A 10,460-nucleotide genomic window follows, 5' to 3' on the forward strand; every position below is an offset into this window, starting at 1 on the left:
CCCACCTTCGGCGGCTGAGGCAGAGCCCTGGGAGGCGGACGCCGCCTGCGTCTGCTCGTAGATGGACAGCAGGGCCTTGTCCTCCACGGCGAAGTACACGGGCACGAGGGTCTCCATGGCCAGCATCTCCGGCTCGATCTCCATGAATTGCTGTGGACGCAGCACACTTTTAGGTGGCTTTCAGCATGGGGGTCCAGCAGGGGTGGACAGAGAGGGCGGGGGGGGGGAGCCAGGGAGGAGGCGGCCAACACGGCCAAGGCTGCAATGGCCGAGCTCCAGCAATGCTCCCCTCGTAGGAAGAAGGTGGAGTGGGAAGAGGACAGGACGTGGGACCTGCCAGGTCCCTGGGGGGGCAGAGTTGTCCTCGAATAAGGACCAGTGATCAAGCAGAAGAGGTGGCACCCCTACTTGCAAAAGGCAAAGGGTAGTAAGGCGATTTACCCAAAGCCCCCCAAGGGGACTCCCAACCCAATGCTCTTTTACAAGAGCTTCTGCAATGGAGGGGTGGGGAAGGCTGTACCATGGTGTGGGTTGGGGTGCTGGGAGGGGGCAGGGGCTCACCCGGATGATGTCCTGGGGCACGGCGGCCACGGCCTGGGGCAGGATGATGACCACGGCGCCGGCTGACTGTCGCAGCGCCCTCTGGTAGCGCTCGTAGGAGAAGTCTGCCAGCCGCATGAGGACGCAGCGGCGGCTCAGCACGTCGGCGTCCACCGTGCGGGCCTCTGTGTTGAGCACCGCGTTCCGTGTACCTGGGGTAGGGGGGACAATGTCCAGTGAGGAGCCAGGTCATCCGAGAGACACGCAGGCCTGGGGGAGTGGGGATCCTTGTCCCAGACCGCCTTCCCCTAGGGCTCTTCCTCCTGTCACCCCCATAGACAGTGACGGGCACCAGGGTTTACACCCCACGTTCATCCTTAAACCACGTGTGCTTTAAACCAAGGGCTCCCAGCACCGGCCAGAACTTCTGAGATTTTAACCCATGCCTTGACCCTTCTCCCCCAAAACATCCCCAGCTCTATGCCCATGCAGAAATTGGACATGCAATTCAAGAGCAAACTTTAAGGACTCGAGGGCCAATGTTCTCAGCTTTGCAGGCTGCATGGCCTGTCACAACTACTGGGATACGCCTTTGCAGTGCAAAACTGCCAGGTGACGTGGGGATGGACAGGCCTGGCTAGGTCAAGAAAACTGTATTTATAAAAATGCAGGTGGGAGGCTGGCCTGCAGGATGTACCTTGTGACCCCTGTGCTAGAAGGTTCTCAGCCTGGGAACAGCCCCCTGCAGCCTGGCCAAAGCCCCTGGGTTAAAACCCTGTGCCAAATCCCAACATCAGGACAGTCTCCCCTACCTGACCCTGGAGATTCAAACTTTTCAGAAATCGGGGGGCTGAGCATGCCAAGGCCCACCAAGCCATGGTGCGGGTTCTCTCTGGAGCAAGGTTGGTGGGGTCCTAGGACTCGGGACAATGGGGGAGAAAGCACCATTTTTCACTCATGGGCTGAGTGTATTCATTTTTGGAGCAGACCCCTGCAAGCCCAGATGACCATGCAGTTCTAGAAGCTTGTGAAACGCTCCTGGAGCACCTGGTTATGCTTCCCAAAATTGAATTTGGACATGATCATGGTGATGAATACACAACTATGTGATGATATTGTGAGCCACTGATTATATGGGGTGGGCTGTGGGGGCTCAGCAGGCAGAGTTCTCGCTTGCTATGACAGGGACCCGGGTTTGATTCCCAGTGCCAGCCCGTGCCAAAAAAACAACAAAAAAGAATGTTTGTATGCTAAGATGTATCAATAAACACATTTTTTAAAAATCGAATTTGGTTTATTTTTAATGCTGGTAAAAGATACGTAAGAATTATTTTAGCCATTTTCAGTGGACAATTATTTGACAATAAGTACCTTGAAAATACACTGCCACTTCCACTGCTATTTCCAGACTATTTTGATCATCCAAATCCAAACTCATTCTCATTTAGCATTAACTCCCCATTCCTCTCTCCCACCAACCCTGGTAACCACCATTCTGCTTCTGTCTCTATGAATTTCCTTGTTCTAAGTATTTCACATATAAGAGTTCATACATTATTTGTCCTTTTGTGTCTGATTTCTTTCATTCAACATGTCTCCAGGGTTTGACCACATTGTAGCAGGTGCCAGGGCTTTACTTCTTTTTGTAAACTTTCATTGTATGGAATATAATGTATAATATCCCAATTGTATACATTCTAATATAATGTAAGACATTGCACTGTACGGGAATACATTGCTGAATATCATTCCATCCTGCGGCTGGACCACATTGTTTCTCCATTCCTTGGTTGGTGGACACTTGGGTTACTTCCACTTTCGGCGATTGTAAATATGCCACTGTAATTATTGGTGTGCAAATATCCGTGTAAGTCCCTGCTTTCAATTCTCTGGAGTCTAGAGCTAAACTGGAATGCCAGGTCACATGGTAATTCTATGTTCAATTTTCTAAGGAACTGCCAAACAGTTTTTGGATTCCTACTGAGCACGTACAAGAGTTTAAATTTCTCCACAGCCTCACTGAAACTTGTTATTTTCAGTTTTTCCCCCCATAACAGTCACCCTAATGGGTGTGATGTGGGATCCCATTTTAGTTTTAGCGTGCCTTTATAATGATGGTGAGCACCTTTTCATACACTTACTTGTTATTTGGAGACCTTGTTTGGAGAAATGACTATTCGAATCTGTGATCCATTTCTTAATTTGCTTGTTTGTCTTTGGTTGAGCCGTAGGCATTCCTTATATATTATGGATGTTAAACTCTTGTCAGATGTATGGTCCTAAACTAATAATAACTGAGTCTGACTAGTACCAACCCAGTTTCAGTAGTATACATACTCTCTACTAAATATCTGTCCCTCCACCTTTTATCCTGTTACTGGCACAGCTTACATCTTACATGTAATCTGTTCATTAAGAGATTTAAAATCTTACTTTACACATTTGCCTATTAAGTTGTATGGAGCAGGACAGTTACAACCCCAAAGTACAGTAACACAGGATTTCATATTTACCTAGGAAATTACCTTTACCAAAGTTACTTCTTCTTGTGTCTTTGAGTTACTGCCTAGTGTCCTTGCATTTCAGCCTGAAGGAGAGGGTAGGTGGGCATGTAATGCCCCTACCTGGTAGTTTGGGAAGAGGGCTTTGGATCAACGTGACTGGCCAGCATCTGCGGGCCTGATGCCTCACAAGGCCCTGCATTCCAGGATCACATCACATGCCCACCTACCCTCTGCTTCTCTGCCTGGCTGCAGGCACCTGGCACTGATTCTGGGCATCACATCACCAAGCAGGGATCTCCAGGCCAGCAGGGGCAGCCCACGGTACTCAGCTCACCTCTGGGGCCCCAGCTTTGTTCTTTCATAACTCCCAATGCCCTCGGGGGAAAAAACCCAACTCTTCGCCTTACTGGGGCCTTGCTGCTCTCGCCCTGAGGGCTCTGGCCGCGCCCCTCTCCAGCTTAACCTGGCCCACCTCTGCCCTGGCTGCACCCCACGGTCCTCCCACCTCTGGCACCTCCTTACCCCAGGATGGGAGGCCTTCCTGACCCCCTGTACCTCTTCTTTAGAGCACTCTGTTCCCTTCTCAGATCTCAGAACCACCCCAAAATTGGGATGGTTGGCTGCTATTCACTCTCCCAGGTGGGCTAGGAGCTCTGGTGGGCAGGGAACTGGTCCCCACAGCACATGGAACATGAGCTCCAGTGCTAACGGGCTCTCAATAAACACCCACCAGGAGAAGGAATGAGCAAGAGCCTAAGTCTCCTAAATCTCTCCAGCACTTCCCAGAACACTCACACGCCAGGGTTTCCCACACAGCACAGCTGATATCAGAGCTGGATCACTCTGGAGCAGAGCTGTCCTGGGCACTGTGGGGTGCTGAGCAGCATTTTTTGGGCTCCCCCCTCAATGCCATCCCACAGTCATGACAACCAAAACTATCTCCAGACATCACCCTGTCTGTGTCTTGGGGTGGGGTGGGCACGGGTTGAGGAGCTCTGCTCAGTACCCCAGTGCACTTCCTGCCTCTCTCCTCAGAGCTCAAGAGAGACCTGGAGCTGCAGAGGGGACAAAAGGCTGGGAGCTTCCGGCTCGCTCCCTGTGTCACCCAGCTCACAGCCTGTGCACAGAGGGGGGCGGGCTGCAGCCAGTGCTCTGCGAAGACCTTCTCTCTCCTAGGCCTGCTCATTCTGAGGCATGGAACAGCAAGCCTTGGCCAACCCCAAGAGTCTCCTGGCAGCGGGCAGGATGCCGGCTGGGGGAGAGGCATGGAAAGCCCTGCGGAGCCCAGGAGGGTTAGAATCTGTATGCAACCTCTCAAAGGGGCCACGAGCCGGTGGCTGAGCTCAGGCATAGAGACACCGAGGGTCCTCCTGGGCTATTTAATGTCCCCCAGTAGGACTGCAGGAAATGGAGCTCGGGCGGCCCCCTGACTGCCAGGGACAGGAAAGGCCTGTCTCTTTAAGAATAACAAATCTCACCCATCAGCCTCCGGCTCTTAAAGGGACAGATTCCTGGGCAAGGATACTTCCTGGGTGGCCTGAGGGTTAAAAAGTGACCGCAGGTTATGGTCCAGGCAAGTGCCTTTCTCTCTGGCCTTGGAGGCGGCCCAGGGATTTTGGGAACGGGTCGGAATGGTGCCTGACACACACACCAGGCCCTCGCTGGCCTCACAAATGAACCAAGGTAACTCTTCCTCTTCACCGACAGCCTTCAGAGTCCCTCAGGTGGCAAACAGACCCCGAATCTTCCTGAAACCCAGGCCTATCTGACCTGCCTGTGTCGAGTGGCACATTCGCTGGGAAACACAAACCAAGCAGATGCTCACACGGGGATTCATCTCCAGTTTCCCATCACTCTTACAGCCCCAGAAGGCCACGCCCTGCTCAGTCAGGAAGGGACCAGGTCTCAGGAACTTGGCACAGAAGCCTGGGCCAAGTGCCACTAGGGTGGGACGGGCAACCCTCCAAGGGCCCTGAGACTACCCATCCCGTTGAGAGGGGGCATCCATGCTTACACCCGCCAATTGGGGCTGCCCAGCTCCCAGAGGCCCAATCCCAACTCACACCTGAAATGGCCTAGAAGTTAAAGGTCAAGAACGAATCCAAAATGTTTTGTGCATGAACAGCCCACCCCCGAGAACACAAGCAAACAGCCTTGGCACAAGGCGGGCTACACAGGGTCCCCAGGCCTCTAGTTTGGGACCACGCTGCCAGCACGTGAAGATACCATGCAGAAGAGCCTGCCACACTGCACCCAAGGTCCCGAAGGTGGAAAGCTGGGGAGAAATAAGGTTCGTTTAGTCACAAATGCAGGGCTCCTTGGCGGTGCCTATGCGAAGCTTTGGGCTCGGGGCCAGGAGCACGAGTCCCTGTCTCTGCTTTCCAGGAACAGACTGTCTAGAGAAGGGGGCTGGCAGGGAATGAGCCGATTTCTAAGAGGCACCTTGACAGGCTAGTTGAGAGGTGGGGACCCACAAGGACACCAGTCACAAGTGGGAACAGGGAGGGGGCTCAGCGGCACCTGAGAAGACATGGCAGGTACCAAGCTCCCAAACCTTTGATCATGGAGCAAGAGGGGGGACTGTCTGTCCCAGGCCTGGGGCTCGCTGCCCCTGCTCCCAACTACTACGGAACCAAACTTAACAGACCCCTCCCAGGCCAAGAGCCGGGCCAGGCCAAAGAGCCCCAGGAGGGTCAGGGAGGGAAGGAGAGCGTGGCAGTGACCTTGAGAAGGTCACTGAAGCCTTGAAATGCCAGGAATGCACACACCCATCCCGCCTGGCCTCAGTCTTCTGGGAGCAGTTCCAAGGTCGTCTCCTCCAGGGCCGGGCAGGGGCCTTCTGAGCCTCACGTTATACAGAAGAGAAACTGAGGCCCAGAGAAAGGAAGTGGCCGCCCAGCCTATCGGGGGTCACTGGGACTCAAGGCAAGGGCCGCCTGCCCTCTGTGGGGATCCCCAGGGAGGCCGTTTATACGGACCCTCTCTACAAGGCCTGTCACTCACTCAAACTCCACCCCGAGGGCAAAGCTGGCCTCCCCCAAGGGGTCCAGGACACAGTTACCGATCCATGAGGACAGACTCACACTTTCTGGTGCCCTCTGCCCTGGGCAGCCTCTGTGGCAGCCCATCTGGACAAGACGCCAGGGCAGGCAGGGTGGACAGTCAAAAAGACAGAAACAGGTCTTCAGGCTCAACAAGAGTTGGCAAATTTCTCCTAAATAAAGCGCTGGCTGAGCAGCATGTCAGTTTTCTGGCTGTACGGACTCTGGCATTGCAACACAGCTCTGCTGCTGCTGGTAAAACCAACACAAAAGGCACAGCAGCGAGTGGGTGTGGTTGTGTGCCAATAAAACTTTATTCATAAAAACAAGCAGTGGGCCACATTTGGCCCACAGGTTGCAGTTTGCCAAGCCCTGAATGACGGGGTGCTGGCTTTGTCTGCCTGGCTCAGGTCCTTGGGGTCCCCTCAGGAATTAAATGCAATGAGGTGGGTGTGTGACAAACGTTTCTTGTCGTCACTTATGAACAGAGAGTAACTGCCCTGGCTCACACTGAACCAGCCCTTCACAAAGGGAGGCCAGAGTCCACCTGGCAAGTTGGGGGAGGGATGTCAGTGTCAGGTGGCCTTGTACCTGGCTAATTACCCTCAGGCCCAGCTCACCCCTGAGCACAAACAGTGTTTCCTTCCGAGAGCTGGAGACATGCAGCCCGCCCTGGACCCTGTTTCTCAACAAGAGCAAGAAGGAAGTTGGGAAAGGAGAAAGATCAAACTGGGTCAGGGTTACAGCCAGGGGCGGTGACCGAGGACATGGGAGAATGCAATGGGCAGGCTCTCAGACACTGCCCCAGGGTTCCCAAGGGCTCTGGCACTGGGAAAGGTCAGCAAGCTCACACCACACATCCCAGCAAGACGAGGAAGCAAATTCCCGGCTCGGCCTCACTTACACAGCAGGGCTGAGGGCCTCCCTTCCTTGGCCTTGGCTTTGACAACACGCTCCTGGTTCTGAAATGCCTCCCACCCCCCAGCACTGATGACCCGACATCCTTTCCTAAGACGTGCTGCCAACAGGGACACAGCCCGGGGTAGGGACACGGAGGCCTGCATCCCAGCCAGGAAGCCACGCCACCTCACCTGGCTTCTTTGTAGGCAGGACATTTTCCTCCTTTGTCACAGACGGGACACACTAAAGCTGAGAGGCGTCAGGGTCCCACTCAGAGCCCCCACAGCTTATCCCCAGAGACCCTGATGTCTGTGGACAAAGCCAGTGGATACCAGATGCAGGAGAACTCTGGGTCTTTCATCAGGAAGGGTAAAGCCTGGGGGCCTGAAAGGGGCTCCTTGAGGAGGGTGTACCAGAGAAGACATCAATTCAGGAAAACGGAATTTGAAGGAAGCCCAGCCATAAGGGAGAGAAGTGAGGGAACACGGGAGCTGGGGAAGTGTAAGGAAACAGGCAAATGATCAGGAGGTTGAAGGGGGGGAAAAGATGATTCCAGAAGGCTCTCCAACAACACAAAAGGCAATTAAGAGGGTAGCTTTTGCAAATCAGAAAAGCAGTCACCCGAGAGAAGATGGAACTGCCCGTCTGCTTGGCAAATTCCAGCACCATTTCTTTGGCAGGTTTGACTGGCAAGGGAGAAAGAGCCCACGTGAGCTGCCAGCAGGACAGCGTCTGAACAGGCCAGAGGAAGCATCCAGGGTGCATCCAGGCCAGCCGCTGAATGCTCACCCAAGGGCTGTACTGAGGCTGGGTGTACTGAGAAGGGGTCAGGCAAGAGGCTCTTGGCAAGGCTCTATGGGGGTGTAAAAGGGAGAAGACGAGAACAAACTGTGACTCCGAAGGACACAGGGGACAGGTTGCCTCAGACGCTAGAACCCGGGCTGTCCAGATCAAAGGTCCCTTTGGGCAGCCAACAAAAACTCTAGACCGGTGCTGTCCGAGGTGGGATTCACTAGCCACGTGGGGCTACTTGACTGCATTCCAGTTCAATGACATTAAATTTCAGTTCCCCAGCTGTACCCGCCACAATCCCAGTGTGCGGTCTATGGCCGGCGGTTTCCATGTCAGATCTGTCCATCCTCAACTGTGCTGTCAACACCTTCCACCCAGGAAAATGCAAACAACACGTGTTCGCCACCAGAAGTGTTCTGGCCCTTCCATGGTTCAGAGCCCGGGACCTCAGATTTAGAACCTTCCCTTTAACTCAGGTTTTCCTGGTCCTGACGCAACTGACATGGGCCTCAATTGTTTTCTGGGGTGGGGGCCTCCCAGGCACTGTGGGGTGCTGAGCAGCCTCTCTGGGCTCCCCTCACCAAATGCCGGGAGCACTTCCTCCCTAGGCATGACAATCAAAAATGTCCCCAGACACGACCCAGTGTCCTCCAAAGGCAGACTCTCCCTGATTGAGAAACACCACTCTAGGTGGAAATGAAGTTGGGCAAAGAGGAGCCGAGGGCAGGTCCAGAGAAATCTGCACACACTGGGGGTTGCTCAGGGGCTGAGATGTTCCACCAAGAGGGCCCCTTCATGAGAACCTGGACGCAGAAACGAGGGAGAAAAGGAGGACTCAAGGAGGGGGCTGCTCCCTTATGGTCGGGCCTCAACCTGCAAGGAGTTGAGGGCAAAGCTGAAAGTAAGAAGAAAAGGGTCTCTGGAGGGACCAGAAGGTTCTGGAACACCTGGGCCTTGCTGGGGGGGGTCCCAGTTACAACTGCAGTCAGAGGGAGATATGGGAATTTTTTATGATGTAGGCACTAAATGAGAAGCCTGGCAGGGCTGGGGGGCAAGAAACTGTGCAGGATCCAGCCAGGGTGCTCTGGGATGCTAACCAGGATGGGTGGGTCCCTGAGGAAACAGGGCATGTCTGAGGCCCGGGGCAGTGGAGAAGGAGTTGAGCCTCAATCAAAGACAATGAAGAAACCTGGGGAGATGGAGCAACTCGGGTTCTGGGAAACTGGAGGTGTGGAGGTTGAACTGAGGGGGTGGGAATGCAACCAGGGAGAGGGACAGAGGTGGGGCCCCACAGCAAAGGTAGAGGTGGGGAATGTGGGCACTGGACAAAGAAGACAGGGACCCCTGGAGACCATAGGACATGGTGGCTTGGCCTGGCAGACACCAGAATAAAGAGGCTCCTAGCTTTGAATGAAGTGGGACAAAAATCTTGCGGGGTCAAGGATTTGAGGAGTGGTCCAGGGTAGGGGGCATGGGCACTGGAGGCCAAACCCGGAGGTTCTGGGCAGGTGCATTGCCCTGGCAAGACCCGGATACTTGGGGGGCTTCAAGAAGAAGAAATGGAAGCAAGGCAGAGAGCTGGTCCAAGCAAAGAGCGAAGACCTAGGGCTCGGAAAGAGGGAGGCGTTGGGCTCGGGTTCTGGGGCACCGAGCAGGAATCCGGGCTGTGGAAATGCTAGCAGATTCCTGGGGCGCTAGGCAGAGAGCACGGGACCTGGCCCCGGGGCTCTGAACAGCCCAGAGACGGGGTCGGGCTCTGAACAGCCCAGGGACGGGGTCGGGCTGGCAGCCGGGGTGGTGGGTCCAGGGAGCCCGGGTCGGGGGAGAATGGGGGTCGCCCCGGGGAGCACGCACCGTAGGGCTGGCCCTGCAGGTCGTACTGCTGCATGCGGTAGACCGTGAACTCGTGCGCGGCGTCGGCGGCGGGCAGCGGCGGCGCCACCAGCAGCAGCACGGCGGGCAGGAAGACGATGAAGCCTAGTGGCAGGCACGACGCCTTCAGCATATTCTCCAGCACCTCGCCCGCTTCCTCCAGCATCCTGGCCGGCGGCGGGGCCGCGCGAGGCGGCGGCGGGGACCGGACGGCGGTGGTGCGGCTCCCGCGGACTCACCTCGGCATGGGTTGCCGACGGGGTCCTGCAGGCACCGCGCCGGGCAGCCCGCGGCCCCTATAGGGTCCTGCGGGCACCGCCGCGGATCGCCCGGCCCGGCGGCGCAGCCTCCTGGAAGTTAACGCGCGCGGGGCCTCTCGGGAGTTGTAGGCCCAGTCTGTGACCCGCGCTGGAAATTGGTGACTTTTGGGCTAATCCTACTGACGTTTCACAGAAACGTCAACTTAGAAAATCAGAGACTTTTTAAAAACTACTTTCAGGGGAACTTCTAAAAACCCTGCCATTGTGGGGTGCTAGAGGCGGGGGAGACAGGGTCAGCAGGACAGGACGTGACCTTGCGACCTGGAAATTAATGGGAATGAAAGGAAGGCGGACCTGTCGGGGGGGGGGGTGTGTGCTATGTCTCCTGGGAATTGTAGTCCCATTGCACGAGCGCACAGTCTCACGGGAGCTGTAGTTATCCTGGCAGAAGTTTCTGAGAAATCATTTAAAACTCTCAAGGAAGGTAAAATTTATAAACCCCATGAGAGCAAATTCTTTTGTCAGATTTTTGCACTAATGTGTTCCCAGAA

General features: G+C 55.1%; 1 protein-coding gene across 2 annotated transcripts in view; it reads right to left on the minus strand.

Annotated features, from left to right (window-relative positions):
• NCLN (nicalin) overlaps positions 1–9,893 on the minus strand; it is a 32,236-nt gene extending 22,343 nt beyond the window's left edge. For both annotated transcript variants that reach the window (XM_077121198.1, XM_077121196.1), the window contains exons 1-3: positions 9,632–9,893; positions 562–752; positions 6–150 (exon numbers count right to left, since the gene is read on the minus strand). In XM_077121198.1, the coding sequence (XP_076977313.1) occupies positions 6–150; positions 562–752; positions 9,632–9,815 (520 nt within the window). In that variant the 5' untranslated portion in view covers positions 9,816–9,893. The remainder of the gene's footprint in view (positions 1–5; positions 151–561; positions 753–9,631) is intronic.
• Between the last annotated feature and the right edge of the window lie 567 nt (positions 9,894–10,460).

The sequence above is a fragment of the Tamandua tetradactyla genome, chromosome 11 (genome assembly GCF_023851605.1).
Source record: "Tamandua tetradactyla isolate mTamTet1 chromosome 11, mTamTet1.pri, whole genome shotgun sequence".
Classification (NCBI taxonomy): domain Eukaryota; kingdom Metazoa; phylum Chordata; class Mammalia; order Pilosa; family Myrmecophagidae; genus Tamandua; species Tamandua tetradactyla.